General features: G+C 38.8%; 1 protein-coding gene across 2 annotated transcripts; it reads left to right on the top strand.

Annotated features, from left to right (window-relative positions):
* On the top strand, positions 1 to 27,144 carry syt14b (synaptotagmin XIVb). 2 transcript variants are annotated; one of them, XM_061886060.1, is made up of 9 exons: positions 1 to 52; positions 6,588 to 6,635; positions 9,650 to 9,796; positions 17,236 to 17,343; positions 17,406 to 17,656; positions 21,346 to 21,783; positions 21,852 to 22,032; positions 22,197 to 22,253; positions 23,556 to 27,144. In XM_061886060.1, exons 1-9 carry the CDS (start codon positions 40 to 42, stop codon positions 23,870 to 23,872), a joined length of 1,560 nt encoding a protein of 519 aa, XP_061742044.1. In that variant the 5' UTR covers positions 1 to 39; the 3' UTR covers positions 23,873 to 27,144. The 2 variants fall into 2 exon arrangements, with proteins under 2 accessions (XP_061742044.1, XP_061742043.1); XM_061886059.1 differs by lacking the exons at positions 1 to 52; positions 6,588 to 6,635; positions 9,650 to 9,796 and adding an exon at positions 15,860 to 17,098.

The raw sequence follows: 27,144 nt of genomic DNA on the forward strand, positions 1-27,144 counted from the left end.
CCATTCTCTCACACTTGGTAGAGTCCTGGACGGAGCATCATGGCGGTGGATGGTAAGTGTTTGCTGTCAGGTGTCCTGGGAGGGACTCTCGTCAAAACTTTCCAGCTGTGACGTAATGCTGCCTAAAAGGACATTCATGTCATTTAATGTTCGCCTCGGGGGGGCGTACGTGTGTTATCGGTGGTTATCTCGACGCGAACGAGCTAAAGTGCGGTGCTGATGCAGAGGAATGTTGCGATCCCTTCACGGGATGCGTTCACGTTCCAAGTCGTATCGGAAGTGGTGGTGCGTTCAAGTCGGGACCTTTGAGAGAAAAACACCGCACACGACGGATGACACATTTGGCGAACGATTCAATGTTTTCTCTCCAACACTTAAGCCGAAAATCACGTGCGTTTAGGTGTGCAGTGCGATCACGTGACCACCACTTTGTTTTTGCCGGGACTATATTAGTCCGCGGATGGATCTACATGCCGTCGCCGTGTGTACACCGTGGTTGTCTACTACTATAGCATTGTCCAGTGGTTCTCAAATGGGGATACGCGTACTCCTGGGGGTACTTGAAGGTATACCAAAGGGTACGTGAGATTTTTTAAAAAATATTCTAAAAATAGCAACAATTAAAACATCCTTTATAAATATATTTATTGAATAATACTTCAACAAAATATGAATGTAAGTTCATAAACTGTGAAAATAAAATACAACAATGCAATATTCAGTGTTGACAGCTAGATTTTTATGTGGACATGTTCCATAATTATTGATTTTTTTTTAATTAATTTTTTTGTGAAGAAATGCTTAGAATCGATTCATGAATCCAGATGCATCACTTTTACAATCCCCAAAGAGGCCACTGTAAATTGATGATTACTTCTATGTGTAAAAATCTTTATTTATAATTTAATCACTCGTTTATTTTTAAACAAGTTTTTTTAGTTATTTTTATATCTTTCTTTACAAATAGTTCAAGAAAGACCACTACAAATGAGCAATATTTTGCGCTGTTATACAATTTAATAAATCAGATACTGATGACATAGTGCTGTATTTTACTTTTTTTATCTCTTTTTTTTTCAACCAAAAATGCTTTGCTCGGATTAGGGGGTACTTGAATTAAAACAAAATTCACAGGGGGTACATCACTGAAAAAAGGTTGAGAACCACTGGTTTAATGGATAAAATTATACAATTAAGCATATAAAGTCAACATGTTTTCCACTCCACTGGTACTTCAAAGGTTGGCAATGTGGAAAACTAAAATAAAAAATCACATGTAATTTTTTCTTAAACTGACATCAAAAATATATTTTTTAAGAGAGATATTAATATATATATATATATATATATATGTTCATTTAAAAAAAGTTATCTTCTTTAAATGTCTACATATCAAATACAAATTATATTGTAGGTATAACAATATTGAATAATTTAAAATTGATTTTTTTCATTCACTTTTATTATGCCCTGATAATACTTTATTAAATTGACAGCAACACTGATTGTATTGCTTTATTTTGCAGTGTCAGAATTTAAAACTCACACTTGTCAGTCAACTTCTCTTAATCAGACAAATATATCATATACTGATGTTTAAAAAAAAATGTTTTTGATATTTTTCCACTTAAAACAAGTCATTCTTTTTAAACAATTTCAACAAATCAAATATAAATAATATTTTGTGGATTTTAACCCTTTAATGACCATTATATTTCTGTCATGCTACAGTTTTCTTAAATACACTTTGAAAAAGTAAACATTGTGTACATAAACACCATTCCAAACATTATTAGAGACACACACCTGTCATTTTAGTTACAAGGAATCTTTGCAGAAAACAATGAGGTGAGATTTTTTTCTGCATGATTTGAATGAGAAAAAGTAGTGCCATCTGGTGGACAGATACATACAAACAATTATTTTGTGGTTTTACAGCACTGTCACTCACAAGACAAAAAACATTTAAATGTTGACAACCGTATGAATTACAGCTGTCGAAAAAAGTTAGCATTTGTATGTACACAAAAGTGGGTTTGTGTGTTGGAGTTGACATGGAATATCAAACGTACAAAAATGTCCTCCCTCTCCTGTTGTAAATCGGTGCTCTGGATTTTGCTTCTGCAACACTTTTTGACGTTGCTAAGCTTTTGGCCCGAGGATGAAAAGCCAGCAGACACTTTCAAGTGAATTGGTCTGGAGAGCTTCTGTCTGCTGTGTGACAGAACACAAATCAGCCGCAGTTGGTGCATTCATCTTTTGCCAATCAAACCAAACTTTTTAACACCCGCCACCTTCCCTTTAGGTTCTCAGACCACAACCCTCCCCACCGCTCAGCGGTACAATACAGTTGCAGCTACTGCCACAGGCAATGGGGGGTATTGTGTCCGTATGGTTTTTCTACATTCATTATTAATGCCAGAAATCCCTTTTGAAAAGTCAGAAGAAAAAACATAACTCTCATCAAAACATTTCATATTTCCACTTTAAATCAGAGGTAATGCAATTTTGCATGTAGTGTCGTCATTTTTACTTATATTTTTTTCAAATACATTAGCCCAGGGGTAGGGAACCTATGGCTCTAGAGCCAATTGTGGCTCTTTTGATGACTGCATCTGGCTCTCAGATAAATCTTAGCTGAAATTACTTAACAGGATAAGTAATTAAAAATTCCGCTGGTAATCACAGTGTTAAAAATAACGTTCAAAATATAAAACATTCTCATGCATTTTAATCCATTTGTCCATTTTTCTACGGCACCAATTCAAAAAGTCTCATTAATGCTAAGATGTATTTTTATTTATTATTGGTTAGTTTCGGAATAAAAGAGTGATTAAAAGAATGAGAGACTTATTATACTCTAAAAATGCACGCATTTAGTTGTATTCAGTGTTAAAAAAATATTATATGGCTCTCACGGAAATACATTTTAAAATGTTTGGCTTTCATGGCTCTCTTAGCCAAAAAGGTTCTCGACCCCTGCATTAGCCCCTCGTTTATCGCTGTTAATTGGTTAGGAATTTTCGCAAAGTAGGAACCATTAACTATTTTATAGCAAAAGCATAAAAAAAAAAACAGTTTTCAACTTCCTAAATACATTTTTCAACATTATAAGAGGCCCCTAGACATAGAATAACAACCTATAATCATATTTGAATTTGTTTTATCCAAAACAGTAATCAATCAATCAATGTTTACTTATATAGCCCTAAATCACTAGTGTCTCAAAGGGCTGCACAAACCACCACGACATCCTCGGTAGGCCCACATAAGGGCAAGGAAAACTCACACCCAGTGGGACATTGGTGACAATAATGACCCAGTGGGACGTCGGTGACAATGATGACTATGAAAACCTTAGAGAGGAGGAAAGCAATGGATGTCGAGCGGATCTAACATGATACTGTGAAAGTTCAATCCACAATGGATACAACACAGTCGCGAGAGTCCAGTCCAAAGAGGAGCCAAGACACAGCAGCGAGAGTCCCGTTCACAGCGGAGCCAGCAGGAAACCATCCCAAGCGTAGGCGGACCAGCAGCGCAGAGATGTCCCCAGCCGATACACAGGCGAGCAGTACATGGCCACCGGATCGGACCGGACCCCCTCCACACGGGAGAGTGGGACATAGAAGAAAAAGAAAAGAAACGGCAGATCAACTGGTCTAAAAAGGGAGTCTATTTAAAGGCTAGAGTATACAAATGAGTTTTAAGGTGAGACTTAAATGCTTCTACTGAGGTGGCATCGCGAACTGTTACCGGGAGGGTATTCCAGAGTACTGGAGCCCGAATGGAAAATGCTCTATAGCCCGCAGACTTTTTTTGGGCTTTGGGAATCACTAATAAGCCGGAGTCCTTTGAACGCATATTTCTTGCCGGGACATATGGTACAATACAATCGGCAAGATAAGATGGAGCTAGACCGTGTAGTATTTTATACGTAAGTAGTAAAACCTTAAAGTCACATCTTAAGTGCACAGGAAGCCAGTGCAGGTGAGCCAGTGCAGGCGTAATGTGATCAAACTTTCTTGTTCTTGTCAAAAGTCTAGCAGCCGCATTTTGTACCAACTGTAATCTTTTAATGCTAGACATGGGGAGACCCGAAAATAATACGTTACAGTAGTCGAGGCGAGACGTAACAAACGCATGGATAATGATCTCAGCGTCTTTAGTGGACAGAATGGAGCGAATTTTAGCGATGTTACGGAGATGAAAGAAGGCCGTTTTAGTAACGCTTTTAATGTGTGCCTCAAAGGAGAGAGTTGGGTCGAAGATAATACCCAGATTCTTTACCGTGTCGCCTTGTTTAATTGTTTGGTTGTCAAATGTTAGAGTTGTATTATTAAATAGAGTTCGGTGTCTAGCAGGACCGATAATCAGCATTTCCGTTTTTTTGGCGTTGAGTTGCAAAAAGTTAGTGGACATCCATTGTTTAATTTCATTAAGACACGCCTCCAGCTGACTACAATCCGGCGTGTTGGTCAGCTTTAGGGGCATGTAGAGTTGGGTGTCATCAGCATAACAGTGAAAGCTAATACCGTATTTGCGTATGATGGTACCTAGCGGCAGCACGTAGATGCTGAAGAGTGCAGGGCCAAGGACCGAACCCTGGGGAACTCCACACGTTACCTTAACGTAGTCCGAGGTCACATTGTTATGGGAGACACACTGCATCCTATCAGTAAGATAAGAGTTAAACCAAGACAGGGCTAAGTCTGACATACCAATTCGTGTTTTGATACGTTCTAATAAAATATTATGATCGACGGTATCGAAAGCAGCGCTAAGATCGAGGAGCAGCAACATAGATGACGCATCAGAATCCATCGTTAGCAATAGATCATTAGTCATTTTTGCGAGGGCTGTCTCCGTGGAGTGATTTGCCCTGAAACCGGATTGAAAGGTTTCACATAGATTGTTAAACGCTAAGTGTTCATTTAACTGCTCCGCAACAATTTTTTCAAGGATTTTTGAAATAAAGGGAAGGTGAGACACCGGTCGGTAATTTACCATGAGGTCAGGATCGAGGTTAGGTCTTTTAAGAAGAGGATGAATAACCGCTTTTTTGAATGCTAGGGGAACAGTGCCCGAGGAGAGTGATAAGTTTATAATATTTAGCACTGATGGACCTAATAATACAAAGAGCTCCCTGATCAGTTTCCCAGGAAGAGGGTCAAGTAAACATGTTGTTTGTTTTATTCCATTTACACGTTGTAACAATTCCTCTAATGTTATTTCCTCAAAACGAGAGAAACTATTTTGGAGGGCAGTATCCGCCGTATATACAATCGTGTCAGTGTTAATAGAACCCCGTTGTAGCTGGGACGCATTGTCTTTAATCTCCTTTCTAATGACTTCAATTTTCTTACTAAAGAATTGCATAAAGTCATCAGCTGAGTGGGTTGAGCTACTGGAAGGAGTCCCTTGTGCTACCTTAGGCTAAGCCAATCAGTGGCCACGATACTGAACAGGGCACGCTGATTGGTTTGGTCTTCTTGAGTGGCCAATACTGCTGTATTATTGATATTTTAAATTTATTTAGCCACATTTATGCTACAAAATGATTCAGGAGCAAAAATAATTTTAATAAAAAAAAAAAAATCAGTGATGTGGTGAAGCTGTAATATTTGATGCGCGATGAGGCGAAGAAAATCGTAATTTTGGACCAAAACATTTTTATTAGAATACATATAAGTCATGAGGAATTAAAAAAAAAATGTATCATTAAAAAAAAATATCTTAATTTTAAAGAAAAAAGTCAATTTTCATGAGAAAAAAAAAATCCTAATTTTACAAAAAAACAAGTCAGACATTAATAGAAATACATTTCCTGAATTTAAGATTCCAAAAAAAAAAAAAAAGGACATTTTGGCAAAAATTATTCATACAAACTTCTTACTGTACGTGTTTGGTCTTCTCTAGCTGCCAATACTACTGTAGTCTTGATATGTGTTGTTATTTTAGCAATTTTTATGCTTGAAAATGCTTATTTAAAGATTAAAAAAATTGCAAAATGAAGCTTTAAAAACTTCTTAAATAAAGCAAAAAAAAAAAATTGCAATGTGCCTGAATATTTGTGTACACCGCCTTCCGCCCAAATGCAGCTGATATAGGCTCCAGCACACCCCGCTATCCCAAAAAGGGACAAGTGGTAGAAAATGGATGGATGGAAAACAACCTAATTGGCAATGTTGTGAAGCCGCAATATTTGAGGCGGGATGTAGCGAGGGACGAATGTACATTGTATTCATTTCATATTTCCAGGCTATATTTTTTCTGCAATTGTTAAAACGTTTGTGTGGAACATTTTGCAGTAAAGTTGATTAGTATAGAAGCTATCTGTAGCTTGTGTACAAAAAATAAATAAATAGTGATGTCATTGCTAAAGCAGAGAGATAAGGCATGCTAGCCAAATGAAATCAATGGGATCAGTTTAAAAAAATATTTCCCACAAATAGAGTATCAATTGATTAAATTTTTAATGGGTCTATAAAAGGAACAGCCCCTCAAGATCCATTAATACAAACTCTAATGAACATATGTTTGTACTGCATATTAATACACTACATTATGTCTTTATTCTTCTTTAGGGGGAGGGAGGAACTGTGGCGTTCACGAGCTCATCTGCGCACGACGAGGTAACGCCATATGTTCCTAGACTGTATGTACACTTTGGATTGTTGTCGGCCTGACAAGTTGCTGAAATATGAATGACGTATCGAGTTTTGCCTCACTTTGGCAAAAGGTAGCGGCGAGCGTTCATGATTTATTCAGGTCCAGGTTTTGTTTTGTGTAAACAACGTTTGTCGATCTACCTTTTAAACACGCAAGGTGTGAAAGTCTAAAAAAATGGGATGAATATTTAAAATCCCCTTTAAGGATATTTATCTTCGTACTAGTGCTATTTGTGTACTCATTTTTTCTTACAGTCTTGTCTCACAATAAAAAGACAAGTACGTGAAAATCAAGATTCCTGAACAGAAACCATGCTATACGTAAAATTAAGTCCATATAAAATGGCAATGAAGTCATAATTTTGCACACACACACACACACACACACACACACACACACACACACACACACACACACACACACACACACACACACACACACACACACACACACACACACACACACACACACACTTTTTTACAAAAAAATTAGAGGTTTATGAGAATGAGAATCGAAATTTATGCGGATTAAATCATAATTGTGTAGAAAAAAAGTCAAATGTATATGAGAAAAACTCTTAATTTTGGGAGAAAAAAATAGTAGGAAATTTATGGGAATACAAATCCAAATTTTACAATAAAACCATAGTTTTGGAGAAAATAATGACAATTTTATGAGGATTTTTAGTAATTTACACAAGGAAAATAAGTCAAACATTATTGAAAATAAAAATCCAACAGTTACACTAATAAAATCACAATTTGAGGGAAAAAGGTTACATTTATACAGGACAAAATTCTTAATTTTACAAGAAAACATGCCAGACATTTATAACAGTAAAAAACATGTTTTTTTTCCAAATATTTTTTTTAAAGGCAAATTTATATTGGGGAAAAAAGCCAACTATTTGGAGAGTAAAGACTCCATTTACAATGATATTGTACACCTAAGTCTTGATTTTACTGAGAAAATTGTTTTCATATTGCATGAATAAAATCACAGTTTGAGAAAAAAATAAAATAAATTAGGAAAAACTACAAATCTGTAATTGTGTCATAATAATTTCAGGATCCAGTTTTTGTTAACTAAAAAAAACAAAAAACAAAAAAAACAACAAAAAACAAACCTTTTTTAGTAAAAAAGCCCCAGATGTATTATTGATGGTCTCAGACTGTTTATAGTCGAAATAACATGGCAATTAATTTGGAATTATGTGTTTTAATGAATAAGCAAGTCAAATATTTTTGAGAATAAAACCCTAAATTTATGAAAATAAAATAAATTTTGGAGAAAAAGTCAAATTTATACCAGAAAAAAAAATCTTTATATTATGAGAAAACCTGTCAGATATTTTTGACAAAATAAATCTGAAACTTATGATAAAATAATAATTTGAGAAAAAAGTTGAATTCATTAAAACATTTTTTCCAATATTTAAAGAATAGTCATTTAAAATGGTAATATTTTTACACCAAAAAAGCCTTGATTCTATGAGAATTTCTTTTATTTTTTCTAATTAAATCATAATGTATTAGAAAAAAAACATTAAATTTATTGAAGAAAATGTTTTAATTTTATCATATCAAATTCAACTCTTTTGCACAAGAAAAAGTGTTAATTTGTAAATATATTATACAAATTAAATTAAATCCAAAACCTTGAGGGGAAAAAAGTCTCAGTTGTAGGATTGCTGGTCTCAGACTGTTAAGTTACGTAAATTAAAGTGCAAATAAAATGGCAATTATGTCATAATTTTACACACACAACAAGTGAGACACTTACAAATGAAAATCATAAACTAATGATAGTAAAACCAAAATTAGAGAAAAAAGTCACATTAATATAAGAAAAAAAGTCCTATTTTTAGAATGAAGTCATCATTTGCGAAATATCGAATCATAATAGAACAAGATTAAAAAAAAAATAGATATATACATTTTAAATCAAATGATTGGATTTTAAGGAAAAAAAAACATTTCATATATTGAGCATGAAATCATAATCTATAAGAAAATAAATCTCAATTTAAAAAAAAAAAAATTGTAACTTTATCATAATGCAATTCCTTTGTTACAAGAAAGTGTTAATTAAAAAAAAAAATCCTCAAAAGTCCCAGTATTATGCTTGCCTGCTTCAGACTGTTATGTTTACACCTAAATGAAAATTTTGACATTCGTTCGGCAAGTATAGGATTCACTTGTTCTAAGAACTTTATGATATGGTCTCATAAAATATGCTCATTATCTCTCTAATATGACATTATCTTTTTGTTCCCCTTTACTATTTTCTTCATTTCATAATGTATATTGTTGCAATTGTATATGATAATATTAATAACAATAGCGGATGTTGCATTAATATAACAGATACCAAGGTTGGGTGGCTGCATCTCTACTTTCCAGCTTACATGGATGGAGTGAGGGGTCGGGTTCCCTCCGGGCTTTAAATTATTTAGGTATCGTTCACATTGGCAGAGTATTGCCGTGTGCCATATGGCGTTTCGCTCGCCACACAACGGGATGCAGGAAGGCAACTGCAATAATTCAAAATAAGATAACAGAAGGGGCTTTTTTCCCCCCTGGAAAAGCAGACGGTAAGGCTGGACTGGAGCAGCAAAGGCTTCTTTATCTCTTCTTGGGACTTTAGCATTGGCTACATTTCATTCTGCAGTTCCCATTTTTTTATAGCTTCCAAACGAGTGGTTAGGGACCTTAGGCCAGCTTTAAAACCAGGTATTTTCATGGTCAACATGACGATCTTTGTATCGCATCCGACTAAACTGGCGTGAGAACCAGGCTGGTGAAGTTAACTAGGTCTCCATTTCATTCAGATGGCTCACATAAAAATAGCACGGCCATGATTCCATGCAGCACGGCTGGCCTACTTACAGAGCTGCTACCCCTGTGGAGTACAGGCGACTCTCATCGTTGTTATTATTGCTAACTATTACAAACTCTCTGCCTCTCTACGTCCTCAGTGTCTCCTGAGCTCCTGGGGGTCCTGTCTTCCATCGCCGCCTTCATGGCATTGATGGCCCTGTTTTTTCTTTACCTCAGCAACAAGCTGTCTGTGGACAGTCCCGACACGCTGCCACACCTCAGGGGTTACCACAACAGCCACACAGGTACACACACACCTACTTAAGTCATCTTTGGGGCGGTGTGACTAAAACACCCCTTGATATTTAATAGAGGTGAGAATCTTTGGTCACGGCACGATTCAATTCAAAGTAAAGCAAAGTACAAACCCCGTTTCCATATGAGTTGGGAAATTGTGTTAGATGTAAATATAAACGGAATACGATGATTTGCAGATCATTTTCAACCCATATTCAGTTGAATATGCTACAAAGACAACATATTTGATGTTAAAACTGATAAACATTTTTTTTTTTTTGCAAATAATCATTAACTTTAGAATTTGATGCCAGCAACACATGACAAAGAAGTCGGGAAAGGTGGCAATAAATACTGATAAAGTTGAGGAATGCTCATCAAACACTTATATGGAACATCCCACAGGTGTGCAGGCTAATTGGGAACAGGTGGGTGCCATGATTGGGTATAAAAGCAGCTTCCATGAAATGTTAAGTAATTCACAAACAAGGATGGGGCGAAGGTCACCAATTTGTAAGCAAATTGTCGAACAGTTTTAGAACAACATTTCTCAACGAGCTATTGCAAGGAATTTAGGGATTTTACCATCTACGGTCCGTAAAATCATCAAAAGGTTCAGAGAATCTGGAGAAATCACTGCACGTAAGCGATATCATGGATCTTTGACCCCTCAGGCGGTATTGCATCAAAAACCGACAGTGTGTAAAGGATATCACCACATGGGCTCAGGAACACTTCATAAAACCACTGTCAGTAACTACAGTTGGTCCCTACATCTGTAATTGCAAGTTAAAACTCTACTATGCAAAGCAAAAGCCATTTATCAACAACACCAAGGAACGCCGTTGGCTTCGCTGGGCCCGAGCTCATCTAAGATGGACTGATGCAAAGTGGAAAAGTGTTCTGTCGTCTGACGAGTCCACATTTCAAATTATATTTGGAAACTGTGGACGTGGTGTCCTCTGGAACAAAGAGGGAAATAACCATCCGGATTGTTATAGACACAAAGTTCAAAAGCCAGCATCTGTGATGGTATGGGGCTGTATCAGTGCCCAAGGCATGGGGAACTTACACATCTGTGAAGGCACCATTAATGCTGAATGGTCCATACAGGTTTTGGAGCAACATATGTTGTCATGCAAGCAACATTATCATGGACGCCCCTGCTTATCTCAGCAAAACAATGCCAAGCCACGTGTTACAAGAGCGTGGCTTCATAGTAAAAGAGTGCGGGTACTTTTCTGGCCCGCCTGCAGTCCAGACCTGTCCCTCATCAAAAATGTCTGGCGTATTATGAAGCGTAAAATACGACAACAAGACCCCAGACTGTTGAACAACTTAAGCTGTACATCAAGCAAGAATGGTAAATAATTCCACTTTCAAAGCTTCAAGAATTAGTTTCTTCAGTTCCCAAACGTTTATTGAGTGTTGTTAAAAGAAAAGGTGATGTAACACAGTGGTGAACATGCCCTTTCCCAACTACTTTGGCACATGTTGCAGCCATGAAATTCTAAGTTAATTATTTGCAAAAAAAAAAAAGTTTATGAGTTTGAACATAAAAATATCTTGTCCTTATCTTGCATTCAATTGAATATGGGTTGAAAATGATTTGCAAATCATTGTAATCCATTTATATTTACATCTAACACAATTTCCCAACTCATATGGAAACGGGGTTTGTAAATACAATTGGATAAGTAACATTTTGAATATTCCACTCCGAATATCTCCAGCAATTTCCGCAGATTTTACGTCACTGCAGTAAAGGTTCTGCACTCTGACAATGTTATCAGACCAGTCACACTGGAAATACGCAATCATTGGAAAGAGATGTGCTGTTTATCATTCACAATCCTTATGTAAGTCAAGAACACAGATGGTTGGCTTTTTTCTTCTTCATATATTCCAAATCGTAAATAAATAGCTAACAATTGAGTCAACAGATGAATGGTCCTCTATTGCGCCCGTATACCCTCTAAAAACATCCAGAAACCGCCAACAATACAAGTCGTGACCTGAAAATTAACCAAATATGAGTGATATAATTATAAGCGCCAGCGCAGACGGACTATTTTAGCGGTGCATTGATAGCAGGGTAAGCTAGTAATGCTAGCTTACCCTGCTGTTGCTCACACGCTAACCCAGCAGCTGCGTCTGCTTTGTCTTAAACTTGATAAAAGTAAATTCTACATTATAACTAATGCATCTGTCACCTGAAAATAGACAAATGTGGTCATGAACCGACAGACTGGTCCACTTTGACCATACTTGCCAACCCTCCCGGATTTTCCGGGAGACTCCCGAAATTCAGCGACTCTCACGAAAACCTCCCGGCACAAATTTTCTCCCGAAAATCCCCTGAAATTCAGGCGGAGCTCGAGGCCACGCCCCCTCCAGCCTGGACAGATTGGTTTTACGTCCGCTTTCCCATGTCTGCCCAATGACGTTATAACTGTAGAATGATCGAGGGGGAGTACTTGGTTTCTCATGTGGGTTTATTGTTAGTCAGTTTCATTTACGTCCTACCAGCGCGGTAACAACACACAACAACAGTCACTGTTGTGACACTCTTAAACGGGACATTACTGCCATCTACTGTACATGCACCGCGACACCTCCAGGCAACTTCAACCTTAATACCCTCCTCTATTCACATCCCATCTCTTCAGGTTGTAAATAACTTAATGTAAATAATCAAATGTATTTCTAATGTATATACTTGTTCATATGCTACCTGAACTCACTAGGTTCTCTGCTCGCTGTACATATCCTACTAAGTCACACCTACACTGTTTCAATGTCCATTTCTCTGATGATGCAATTTTTGATGACTGAAGTACTGATAGCAACCAAAGCTCCTCATCCCCCCTGCCCCCGGATTGTAAATAATGTGCATAATTCAATGTGTATTGTAATATACTGGGTTGGAGTCAATTAACAGGCGACGTGATGAAGTTGCGTCTCTTTACTGTGGGCTTCAGAACAGACTTACTCACTTGCCGTCAGGTGCGCAACACCATGTAAATCGTTGGCCAATTAAAAAGCAACCCCATAACGCTATAGCCAACATTCACCAGGAGATGGCAACAGACAACATAGATCACTGTATTACATATACACTATGATGATTAACTTGTGTGATGAATGTATTATGCTGATAGTATATATTTTTACCATGAATTGATTAACGTGGACCCCGACTTAAACAAGTTGAAAAACTTACTGGGGGGTTGCCATTTAGTGGTCAATTGTACGGAATATGTACTGTACTGTGCAATCTACTAATAAAAGTTTCAATCTATCAAATCCTTCCCTCTTAACCACACCCCCAAACCCCCCGAAAACAGAGGTCTAAAGGTTGGCAAGTAAGACTTTGACATCCAGGAGATGGTGAAAAAGACAGTATTTGCGGCAACTTTTTTTTAACCCTTAGTGAGGATTGCAGTTGAATCTTCATCCAAACAAAATTATGATAGCATACCGTCAGTCAGCTTCCCAATGAGAGTGGAACTTGTACAGTAAGGGTTTGTTTTATTAGGGTTAGTTTGCATGTTTAGCACCCAGCAATGCTGTGGATGCTAAATTAGCGCTTGGCTTCTAAAAGTTATTCATCATCTTTATGTTTGGGCTCAAAAATACAAGGTCCTGTATCGTAAGTTTCCCCAAAGTAATCATTATTAACACTCACAAAGTCTGCTTGATGAGCATTGTTGTGTATGGGGAATGGATCTGTGGTTTCTAACGCTACGTCACAGAACAGTTGACTGGCTTCCTGATTAACTCTCAAAATGGCATCCGAAATGTCAGTGAGTCCATCCATCCATCCATTTTCTACCGCTTATTACCTTTTGGGGTCGCGGGGGGCGCTGGCGCCTATCTCAGCTACAATCAGTCATATTTATTTATTCGCAAACTATGGAAGTCTTTTGGTGTCATAAACCAGATACAAGCCCATCTTTGAAGCAATGGACGGAAATCACAATGGACATTTATAAAATGGAGAAGATAATGGTTTTCATTTATTATAAATTGGATTATTTTACTTCATACTGGGAAAACTGGGTCAATTATGTCACACCACATAAGCCTGATTTTATTTTCTTGAATTAGTGATTGTACTGTTTAAAAAAAGATTACTCCTTGTCTATAGATTAAAAAAAATGTACTATACATTATTTTATTTTATTTTTTTTATCTTTTTATTGATTTATTTGTTAATATTATTATTACTTTAGTTTGGTTTCTTGTTTTTCTCTTTTTTGGGGAGGGAGAGTGGTGGCATCGTTGGGATATAAACAAGAAAAATATTTTGACATTTAGGGCAAACAATCGATGTATGCAGATATGATGTAATGATTCGGAATGTCTGATGCTGGATGTCAATAAAAAATGTATTTTCAAAATAGAGGTAATGCAATTTTGCAAATAGTGTCGTCATTTTATGTATATGACTTTTTTTAAATAAATCAGATACATATGGGTGATGTTCATACGTTGTCAATATACAGTCTTTTATGGTTCATAGTTAATATTGTAAATCTAGCATTCTTTATTTTCATGTACATTCTGGGTGTCTTATTCAGTAAAAAAAAAAAAAATCCATTCCGTTTAAGGCAGTCACTCATAACGTTTTCAGCTTTCAATCAGACATTGTGAGGTTGTGTATTAGTGTTCCTAAAAATAGATATACTGGACCCCAGACATTTTTTTTTCCTGTAAATTTGGCCCCGAGTCAAAATATTTGCCCAGGCCCCATTTAGCGTGTCTGTCTTCATGAATACGCACAATATATGCTGATAATCAAAACGGCCACAATACGGGGAGGAAAAAAATGCAAATATGTCTATTTAGCACACGTAGTATGATTTATCATGATTAAAACTGTTCTGCGGCAGCTGTTTTACATCTCTATTTAGTATGTATAGAAAAGACGTGCAATCTGGCAGAAGTGCAGAAATGGCTATTAGAAAGGAGGGGATTGCACGTACAGTATGACTGTCAAAAATTGAAAATGTTAAGACATATCGTCTTAATTGGCCCTAGTGTGTGAATGTGAGTGTGAATGTTGTCTGTCTGTCTGTGTTGGCCCTGCGATGAGAGGATGACTTGTCCAGGGTGTACGCCGCCTTCCGCCCGATTGTAGCTGAGATAGGCTCCAGCGCCCCCCCGCTACACTAAAGGGAATAAGCGGTAGTAATTGGATAGATGGATGATAATAGCTCTCAATATAGAGGCAACTTGTTTTTCTACTCGACTGGTACTTTAAAGGCCTACTGAAACCCACTACTACCAACCATGCAGTCTGATAGTTTATACATCAATGATGAAATATTAACATTGGAACACATCCCAATACGGCCGGTTTAGTTTACTAAATTACAATTTAAAATTTCCCGCGGAGTTTCTTGTTGAAAACGTCGCCGAATGATGACGCGTATGACGACGCGTGCGCGTAATGTCCCGGGTTGGAGGGGACATATTAGCGCAGTACCACTTGCGGCTAAAAGTCGTCTCTTTTCATCGCGAAATTACACAGTATTCTGATCATCTGTGTTGCTGAATCTTTTGCAATTTGTTCAATTAATAACGGAGAAGTCAAAGTAGAAAGACGGAGGTGGGAAGCTATAGCCTTTAGCCACACAAACAGATGGTGTTTCCTTGTTTAAAATTCCCGGAGGTGAAGCTTTACTATGGATCAGAGCGGTCAAGCGAACATGGATCCCGACTACATATTGACCGGCAGTTTTCGGTGTGAAAATTGTGGGAATGAGTCGCCTCTTACCGGAGATCAGCGGAGCTTGCGCGGTCCATTCAGCTGCCGTGACTTCCCTCAGACTCTGGCGTCAACACACCCGTGGACACACCCCTCCGACTATCACGTACTATTTAACTCACTAAAACACTAGCAACACAATATAAATATAAGGGATTTCCCAGAATTATCCTAGTAAATTTGTCTAAAAACATCTGGATCGCTCCCAATGCAATTGCCTTTTTTTTTTTTCTAGTCCTTTGCTATCAATATCCTCAGCCACAAATCTTTCATCCTCGCTCAAATTAATGGGGAAATTGTCGTTTTCTCGGTCCGAACAGCTCTTGCTGCTGGAGGCTATGATTGTAAACACTGTGAGGATGTGAGGAGCCCTACAACCAGTGACGTCACGCGTACATCTTTCTGTAAAGGCAAAGCTTTTTTATTAGCAACCAAAAGTTGCAAACTTTATTTTCGATGTTCTCTACTAAATCCTTTCAGCAAAAATATGGCAATATCGCGAAATGATCAAGTATGACACATAGAATGGACCTGCTATCCCCGTTTAAATAAAATCTCATTTCAGTAGGCCTTTAAGGTTGTAAGTTGAGGTACTATCATATATACAGTGTGAAATATATTGCATGATATGTGAGAGTTGGCGTCGGCGGCACTGTTGCTCGCTGCTAACGACCACATGTCCGTGCCAGTGCCTGCGATGAGCTAACCTGTGGGAAGATGGCGTTCTTCAAGAGCTTTCAGCAGAACCTCCCGTCCGTCAACATCTCCTCCATCTTGGACTCGGTGAGCAGCCGAGTGGACGACCTGGCCAACGCTGTCAGCGACGTCACGTACGCTGTCAGCGACCAGCTAACCGAGCAGGTCAACACCATCATCAACAAGGTGCAGGAGGAAGAAGATGGCGAGCAGGAGGCGGCACCGACGTCCGGAGCGCTGGAGGGTAAAAGCGTGTGGCCTTTGAGCAGGGAGTCAGAAACAAGTTCCAGTGTCAAAAACAACCAAAGCGCCAATGCGGCGGAGGCGGAGAACATGGCCAGTCAACTGGAGTGGGAATGGAGGGATGGGTGCTGGCGGGTGAAGAAGACGGAAGCAGAGTTAGTGGAGGAGGAGAAGAAGAAGAAGGAGGAGAAGGAGCTGCAAGAGAAGCGAGAGCAGAGGAGGAAAGAGAGGAGAGAGAAGCGTTTGCAGGCAGGCGCCATGATTCAGAAGAACAATTTCCAGGATGAAGAAGCCGCAGAAAACAGCGGGTTGGAAGAAGAGGAAAAGGAGGAGAGTCGCGGCGAAGAAACAACTCGTGACGACTGTGAGGAACCTGAAAATGAAACATCGCAGCTCGGGAACGACAGAATGTCCCAACAGAAGGAGGAGAAGTACGAACAGGAGGAGAAGGAGGAAGAGAAGTGCAGCCTGGAGGGTGAAGGTGATGACGAGGAGGTGGACGAAGCCTCTGGAGCTCAAGTGAAGAAAAAGAAGAAGGAGGAAAAGAAGAAGAAGGAGAAAAGAAAGAAGAGCAAGAAGAAAGAGAAAAGCAAACAAGGTTAGAAGAAGGTGTGCTGCTTGGATGCTTTCAACCTTCTTTCCTGCACTGGAAGTTCTGCCTCTTTTATAATGAAGTGTGCTGTCACTCTTTGGGTCTCATGTGAATGAAACAAAGCGAATGTTTGTATCCACCAGAGGTGCTACTAACAGACAGTGAGGAGGACCAAGACGCTGCAGTCCAGTCCAACACGAGCCCCGTAGTGCTGCAGGAAGGACACAACAGCAAGGCATCAAGCCACAACGGTAAGTTCAGAAAGTGTCGCTCACCTCGCCATGTCGTCATCTTCTGTCTCGACTTTGGGCAGACGGCAGCATCCAGAGGGTAAAGAAAGCCCCACCGCTCATGGAAGGACAACCGCCGCCGTACCAGGACCGGGACCGGGGAAGGGTGGCACGCGTGTCCTCCTATCGCTCGGCACGAGAGGCAAGGAGGGGGTCGTCGCCTCAGCGTTGCTCCAGCGAGGCCATGAGTGTGGACCAGGACACAGAGAGTTACCTGAACAAAGGCTGCGAGGAGGACATACCCAGTGACAGCACTGCTGTGGTGGGCACAGAGGTGAGTGGGGGGGCTCCTGGAGGCACAGTTTTAAAGCAGTACTCCATCCATTTTCTACCGCTTATCCCTTTCGGAGTCACGTCGGGTGCTGGAGCCTATTAAAGCAGTACTGCATCATTAATATTAGGGTACGTGTTTGTGGACTTGCTGTCATTAAATATTGGAATGGAACAAAAACAATGCTCAGTTTTGAGGGACATGATCAGAAAAGTGTATTTTTTGGTACCAAAATTAAATACATTAATTTCTAATACAAGACATCAAATGTGAAATATTGGTTAAATATCCCGATAATTGAAAAAAAATATTGAAACATATTATTTAATTTATTTCCATGACCTTTTTACATTGCATTTCATTGAGGACATCGAAATCTTTGACAGATTTAATTAAATCAAGTCACATTCTGTTAGGTTTCTATAGCAAGCATCATAACAATAAAAGTTGATTAAATAAATAAGTTGTTAAATATTTAAAATATTCCGCTAACTAAAGGAAAATGTTATTAAATAAATACAATTTGGATTAAATTTCAAAAAATGTCCTAAAATGTAAAAATAGAAATGAATTGTGAAATAATTAGTAAATAGTTGTATTACTATTAAATATTTAAATATTCCCCTTGCGACCCCAAAAGGGAATAAGCGGTAGAAATGGATGGATGGATGGATATTAAATCAAATAGTGATTGAAATGATTAAATACCGTAAATATTTAACTTACTGCAAATTGTTATGAACGTGTCCGTTACTACTATATATATAAACTTGTAGTGCATATACAAAATATTGATGCAGAGTTTTGAAGTTGTTTTAAAAGGCTTTGAAGGCGACAATGGTGACTCATTTTCAAGCGGGTTTTATCTCTAAAATCTGAAGAAGAAAAAAAGAAAGAAAAAAAAAAGTACAGACTGTGGTGAAGTAGGCCGGCTTCGTCACGTGAAGAAGCCTACAATTTTTGGTTGTTTTCCGCTCCGTATGCTGAATGGCAATATACGTTATATATCTCAATATTCTTTCCATAAAGTCCTAGTTACATGATATACTAAGTATGTAATTATTTTGTCTTAGTAAATCAATAATTACTAAGTCAAATGAATGACTTACTATAAATAAGAATTTGCAATAAGCATTTGAAAAAAAAAAAGAGTTAAAAGTGGGGCCACATTCTGACCTATGCTCAACTCATCATGCTTAATTTATTACAGGCTGCTACATTATTAATAATTAATGTAACTACAGCTGAAAAAAACTGTACCATAGCAATAGGAGAGACTATTCATCCCTGAACACCATGGAGTTCATGTAGGCTTTATGATGCACTTACATTATTATATCAACTATCAGAGAGAGAGACTCTTCAATAACATGATGTCCTTTTTTGCTGCTTCAACACAGAAAAAAGGTAAAGTGAATTAACTTAGGTGTTAACTGTAGGTCAATAATGCTTGTCTTTCAGACAGGGCTTTGCTGTCCGTAACACACACACACACACACACACACGCACACACACGCACACGCGCACACGCACACACGCACACGCACACACGCACACGCACACACGCACACACGCCGCAAAATGAGCTAAAGTTACGCTAAAAGCTAATTAGCCTTCACCTCAAGGACTGCAAGCGAGCTGAGCTGCCGCTTATATTTCTAGAACGTCAACGGGCTCATAGTGATGTTGCTAGTAGTTGAAAGGTTCCAAGATATTAAAAAAAAAACGGATGAAATAAATCTTAGTAAAAAGTTCAAATGTATTTAAATTTTGATGTAAATATTTAAGTCACTATTTTAAATATTATTAATATATGATTAGTTGTATTGTATTTAGCAGGCCTGGGCAATTATTTTAAATCGGGGGGCTGAATTTAGAGAAAAAAAATTGTCTGAGGGCCGGTATATCTATTTTTAGGAACACTAATACAAAACCTCACAATAATGTCTGATTGAATGCTAAAAACGTTATGACAGACCGCCTTAAAAGCCGGAATTTCACATTTGTTTTACTGAATGAGACACCCAGAATGTACATGAAAATAACAAATGTGATTTACTATATCAACTGTGAAAGATCAAACACTGAATATTGACAATTTAGGAACGTCACACGCCCTCTCGATCGACATATTTTACAATCAAGTGAAACGCAACAAAAATGCAGCAAACACAGCAAAATATGACCGTAAAGGGTGAAAAATAAACCCACCTACAATCTGAAATATCACTAAGCTTTAGAACTTTGTTGTAAAAACCTCTTTCCACGTCTGTCCCTGACACCCGCATTTCAGGCTGACCGCTCTGGAAACACTCTGTGGAAACGCTCCCCAACGACACTGCTTGGTGCCTCGTCTGAGCTGCTGTGACGTAGATTACCATAGTAACTAGTATATCATTTTTTAAAAAAATTTTCCAAGATGGCGCTGCTGTAGTGGCTGCTATTGGCAGGAGCTCTGTGCTCTTGTGTCATCCTTTTGTGTTTCCCTCTTGTTTTCATGTCTTATTATATTTTTTTGCCTTTTGGTCCGGGACCCTTTGGGACTGTGTGACAAGAGGTGGCACTTTCGTGACCTCTGCGGTGCTTTTTGTGGACTCCTGGATCTGCCTCCCGGGAGCCTTTTGGCCATGGAGACCAGCTGCTGGGTCTCTGCCACAACAGAGTCGGTTTGGAAGGACTGGAGGAGATGCGGATGAGGGGACAGGGCTGCGGAGCTAGCGCTGAGCGCCGGGACGGAGAGGCTTCGCGGTGTCTTGGCTGGGTGAGCAGGTGTCGGATACCTCCGTCTGCTTGGACGTATCCTCGCTCATCCATGCGGACTGGACACTGGCAGAGAGTTGGTTGGCGGCCGAGAGTGGAGTCTGCTCTGTTGGTTGCTTCGTTGGGTCTGCTCCTGTCTCTGGCCATGCTCCCTCCACCTCAGCGGACGATGGCGTGAACACCGCCATCGTCTTTTATTCATAGTTGTATGTAGAAGTGGCTGGTTGTATCCGCTGCTTTAATGTCCTTTGTGTTCTTTGACGTTTCCCTCTTGCACACATGTAAGAGGGATGTGTACTACTGTATGGCTATGAGTTGTTTTTTTCCCCCTTGGCCTCAGTCCGGATCCCCTCTCCAGGGCCCAGGTTTAGACCGATTTTTTTATTTTATTTGATTTTAATCTTCGATTTTTTTTCTCCCATACACCCCCCCACTTGTTTACCTGTATCGTACCTTTTTTGTAAGGGGCGCTGGAACCCGGCAGACCCGTCAGCAATCGTGTTCTGTCTCCCTATAATGTTTGTCTGATCTTGGATGGGATTGTGCTGAAAGTTTTAATTTTCCTGAAGGAACGCTCCTGAAGGAATAAATAAAGTACTATCTAATCTAATGCAAAAGCGCAGATTCCAACCATTGAAATACTTGAACAAACTGTATAGTTCAAGACTTACGGTAATTTGAAAACATCACTGCACTTCATAATGGCAGCTACAGTTGCGCTCTTAAAGATTTAAAAAAATTTTGGGGGAGAATGTCTGGCGGGCCGGATTGAAAAGCTTAATTGGATGCATGCAGCCCCCGGGCCTTAATTTCCCTACGTCTGGTATAGAATATAAGTGTTATAATGACTATTATCAAGCCAAATCTAACAATGTAGTGGAGAAAATGTATACGTGAGTAATGAACTTTCCTGTCTGAATGTGAACATTTAGGAAAGTTGCGGCCCTCAGCTCCCCTCAGCCTACGAGCCGGAGCCACTAGCCAAGTACGGCACGCTGGACGTCGCCTTCGAGTACGACTCCACCGAGCAGTGGTTGGCCGTGACGGTCACCGCGGCGACGGACATTCCCGCTCTCAAGCAGACGGGCAACATTTCGTGGCAGGTCCACCTGGTCCTGCTGCCCACTAAGAAGCAGCGGGCCAAGACGGGCGTCCAAAAGGGACCGTGTCCCGTCTTCACGGAGACCTTCAAGTTCTCCAGAGTGGAACAAGAGGCCTTGGGCGACTGTGCCGTACGATTCCGCCTGTACAGCATCAGGCGCATGAAGAAGGAGAAGATCCTGGGCGAGAAGGTCTTCCACCTGACTAAACTCAACCTGCAGGGGAAGATGGCTCTTCCAGTCACCCTGGAGCCTGGCTCCGAACTTACAGTGAGAGATGATTCATATCTACTAATAACCTGAACAAATCACAGAGTTACTATATGTTTGTCTTTCAGGGCTGTGGCTCGGTGGTGAGCGTGTCCCGCAGTGCAGGAGCCGTGTCCTACAGGTCTACAGAGGACTCGTCCTCGCCGGAGATCCTCCTGGGCCTCATTTACAACTCTGCCACAGGGAGTTTATCTGCCGAGGTCATCCAGGGAAGCCACTTTAAAACCACCTCGTCTGATAAACCCGTCAGTAAGTACATTTTATTTTTACTTGCGCATTCTGGGATGCTGTATTTTTGTTGATTCTTTAAAACTGTTTTTCTGCTGCATCGCTATCTCTCTCAATTCTGCTTTTTACACTATTCATTTCCTTTTTCTTTCCAACTTTGTGTGATATGTGTGTGTGTGTCACAGATGGTCTTTTTTGTTGTGTAAAACATTTCGTTGGGGGACAACTGTATATCATGAGAGGTAAGAAACTATACATAAGTCAACGATTTAACATTTTTGAGCAGAAATGTTGCTCGGACTCAAAATTTATTTTTTTATAGCATTGAATTAAAATTGTGTTTGACTTTATTCAATTAGTATAAATACAGTATTTTTCATAGATTTCAGGAATATGTAAAGTTTTAACCTTTAATTATGTAGATTATAATAGTGATCCAGAACATATTTAATTCATAATAAATGTGTGCAATATATTTACAATCCATACATGTTTTTATATTATAATTAAATAATCCGTAATAATAAAAATATTATAATTAAATAAATCATAACAAGTGAACAAAAGTTTTTTCATAGCAAATAAATCTATTAAATAAGCCATAACAAATTCATTTATTATGAATTACCCAAAATATGTGCATTTGAAAAAAAACCCATTTGTATTATGATAAAGTAAAATGTGAATATTACTGTATATTATAATTAGTCCATCATAAAATACAGTATAGGAAAATATGCATATTTTAATTAACCCATAGTATATTATATATAAATATGTATATTATAGTGATCCATAATAAAATATTAAGTAGATCATAATTCATTAATAAATTAAATATTAAATATGCCATTCTAATATTTATGACTAACAAATTTGTATAATTAAATAAAGCATGATAAATGTGTTTATTATACTAGTGTAATCCATAATAAAATAGTAATACCTATATTTATAATATTCCATATGTTCATACATTTGTATAATTAGAAAAAATCATATACTTTTTATATTTCTAGATTATAATAAATCAACATATTAAATATGTACATGTATTTAGTCCATAATATAATTGTAGTAAATATGTAAATAGTACTTAAAATAAGTCATTATATTTTAAGAAATACGTATTTTATACCTAAACACAAACCAACATTTCAGTTATGTATATCTTAATTCTATTATCGAAACAAATATGTATTTTGTAATTACGTAATCCATATGTTTATAATTACATAATCGAAAATATAAATCATATACTTAATTCATGTTATTCAAATACGATATTAATGTGTATTATAAATAATCCGTATGTGTCACATCACATAATATGAACATATATTTAATTATATATTTACAATAATTACCTAATGTATAATAATGATGATGTACAGTATAATTAGTGATAACATTCCAAATATTTCGAAGTATATTTAGAATACTTGAATAGAATAAGACATTGCACTCTGCCACAGGATGTGATGTTTGCTGCATTACTAAAATTCCACCACTTGGTGTCACTCTCCCCGCACCACCCCTGGCAGACACTTACGTCACGCTGAGCATGCTGGACTCCAAGGGGAAGGAGATGTCCAAGTGCAAGACGGCGGTGTGCAGAGGCCAGCCCTGCCCCACCTACAAGGAGACCTTCGTCTTCCAGGTGGCGCTCTTCCAGCTCTCCGAGGTGTCGCTGGTCTTGTCGGTGTTCTGCCGCCGCAGCAGCATGAGGCCCAGGGAGCGTGTGGGCTGGGTTTCCTTGGGACTCAACAGCACCGGCGAGGAGCAGCTGGCCCACTGGACGGAGATGAAGGAGGCTGAGGGGCAACAGGTGTGTCACTGGCACACGCTTACCGACACATAGCATTCCAGACTTGGATGTGATGTGCACTCACTGACCTTGGAGGCGGAAGCGTCCTTCACCTGAAGGCAACAATTTTTTTAAGAACCAGAAAGTGAACATGAAGGTTAAAATAGCAGGGTGAACAAAACAACACCACATAGTGATGGCAGCATCATGCCAGATGGGACAGGAATGATTCAGTCAAGGTAGAACAGTTCTAAACAGTCAGTGCCGGTCCAAAAACCCTCAGAGATCTCCTGAAATTGAACATGACAGAACATACAATTCTGGAATGAACCAGCCAGAGCCAAGACCTAAATACTTTTGAAAATACAATTGAGAGAGAGAGCCCTAATGTCAAATGTACCAAGCTGTTGAAAAGTACTTCAACCAAGCATCATATTGGCTTTAAAGGCCTACTGAAATGAGATGTTCTTATTTAAACGGGGATAGCAGGTCCATTCTATGTGTCATACTTGATCATTTCGCGATATTGCCATATTTCTGCTGAAAGGATTTAGTAGAGAACATCGACGATAAAGTTCGAAACTTTTGGTCGCTAATAAAAAAGCCTTGCCTGTACCGGAAGTAGCAGACGATGTGTGCGTGACGTCACCTATGTGAGGGCTCCTCACGTTGTTTATAATGTGAGCCACCAGCAGTAAGAGCAATTCGGACCGAGAAAGCGACGATTTCCCCCTTAATTTGAGCAAGGATGAAAGATTTGTGGATGAGGAAAGTTAGAGTGAAGCACTAAAAAAAAAAAAAAGAAAAAAAAAAGAAAAGGAGACGCCTCCAGGCGGCGGCAGTTTCATATGTAATTAGACACATTTACTAGGATAATTCTGGAAAATCCCTTATCTGCTTATTGTGTTAATAGTATTTTAGTGAGATTATAAAGTCATACCTGAAAGTCGGATGGCTGCGGTGAACGCCAGTGTCTCTGAGAGAAGCCGAAGAGCCAAGATTACAGCTGCCTTTTTGAGCTGCAGGATGAGGTCACGTAATCCACTGAAGTCTCCGGTAAGAGCCGACTTAATATCACAATTTTCCCATCCCAAAACTTGCTGGTTGACGTAGAGAAACATGTTCGCTTGACCGCTGTGTGTTAAAGCTTCACAACAAAGAAACACCGGCTGTGTTTCGGTGCTAAAGGCAGCTGCAATCCACCGCTTTCCACCAACAGCATTACTATTTGACGTCTCCATTATTAATTGAACAAATTGCAAAAGATTCAGCAACACAGATGTCTAAAATACTGTGTAATTGCGTGATGAAAAGAGACTACTTTTAGCCGTAAGTGGTGCTGGGCTAAAATGTCCCCTCCAACCAATAACATCACAAACATCATTCCGCGACGTTTTCAACAGGAAACTCCGGGGGAAATGTAAAATAGTAATATAGTAAACTAAACCGGCCGTATTGGCATGTGTTGCAATGTTAATATTTCATCATTGATATATAAACTATCAGACTGTGTGGTCGGTAAAAGTGGGTTTCAGTAGGCCTTTAAAAATAACATTTCTTAACCAAAAATATAAAAACACCCCAAAAGGCTACCTAATGTAACAGTTGTTTAAGAGAACACATTTCCCTACTTATATATCTCATATACATTTGAAATCAAACATCCTAAAGGTACCTTTTTGAACAATACTTAGGTATTGAAATATTTGCTAGCTGACTTTGGGCGCTAATTGCTAGCTGACAGTTGGCGCGCCAAAGGCTAGCGGACAATTTGTGTGCTAATCCCTAGCAGAAAAATAGCATGATAATCGCTGACAACTAGTTTGTAATTTCGTAACTGGCAGCATTCACTGCCAAACGCTAGCTAGCAACTTGCACGGGTAGCCACTATCTAACAATTAGCGCACCAAACGCAAGCTGACAAGTGGTGCGCCAATTACTAGCTGATAACTGGTGTGCTAATCGCAAGCTGACAACTGGTGCTCTAATTGCTAGTTGGCAGCTTCGCTGCTAATCTTCAGATAACTGATGCAATAATCATTAACTGGCAACTGATGCGCCAATTGCTATTGGACAACTGGTGCGCTAATCGCTAACAGGCAAATAGAGCAATGATAGCTAAAAACTAGAGTGCAAATTGCTCGCTGGCAGCTTTCATCGCTACACACCACACTAGCTGGCAATTAGTGCACCAATCGCTGACAACTGGTGTGCTACTCGCTAGCTGATAACTAGAGTGCAAATTGCTAGCTAGCACCTTTCATTGCTAAACACTAGCTGGCAACTAGCGCACTAATTGCTAACTGACAACTAGTGTGCCAATCACTAGCTGACAACTGGAGTGCACAGCGCTAATCTCAAGAAGATAAATGGTGCGCTAATCGCTAGCTTGCAACTGATGCACCAATTGCTACCTGATAACTACTATGCTATTATACTCAGTGGCCAAGTGGTTAGAGTGTCCGCCCTGAGATCGGTAGGTTGTGAGTTAAAACCCCAGTGAGTCATACCAAAGACTATAAAAATGGGACCCATTACCTCCCTGCTTGGCACTCAGCATCAAGAGTTGGAATTGGGGGTTAAATCACCCGAATGATTCCCGGGCGCGGCCACCGCTGCTGCTCACTGCTCCCCTCACCTCCCAGGTGGTGAACAAGGGGATGGGTCAAATGCAGAGGACAATTACACAACATCTAGTGTGTGTGACAAACATTGGTCAATAGTTTATAACTAGAGCACACCAGTGCTAGGTGGTACCGTTCATCGCTAAACGCTAGCTGACAATTAGCGCACCAATCTCTAGCTAAAAATTAGAGAGCAAATTGCTAGCTGGCAAACTAAAGCACAAATTGCTAACTATTTTAAATGTTAACATGAGTAGAATAATTTAATTCTATAGTCATTTTTTTATTTTTTAACTGCAAGGTGCATTAAGTGGGGTGTCGATGTCACTGCCATTTGTAAACTACACTACAGTGTGTTGGATCCATTTGAAGTGTATTTAAGGATGTTTACATTTTGCAAGAATCTAAAAAATATATATTTTTAGTCTAATTGACCAAAAATTTCCACTGACCCCCTATTGAAGATATGTGTTGTAATATAACTGCATTGTATACAGGACTGTCTCAGAAAATTTGAATATTGTGATAAAGTCCTGTAATGAAACTAAAAACATGAAAATGTCATACATTCTGGATTCATTACACATCAACTGTAATATCGCAAGCCTTTTATTATTTTAATATTGCTGATTATGTCATACAGCTTAAGAAAACTAAAACAATTTGAATATTTCTTCAGACCAAGTAAAAAAAAAAAATTAT

This window comes from Nerophis ophidion, linkage group LG24, assembly GCF_033978795.1.
Source record: "Nerophis ophidion isolate RoL-2023_Sa linkage group LG24, RoL_Noph_v1.0, whole genome shotgun sequence".
NCBI classification, from domain to species: domain Eukaryota; kingdom Metazoa; phylum Chordata; class Actinopteri; order Syngnathiformes; family Syngnathidae; genus Nerophis; species Nerophis ophidion.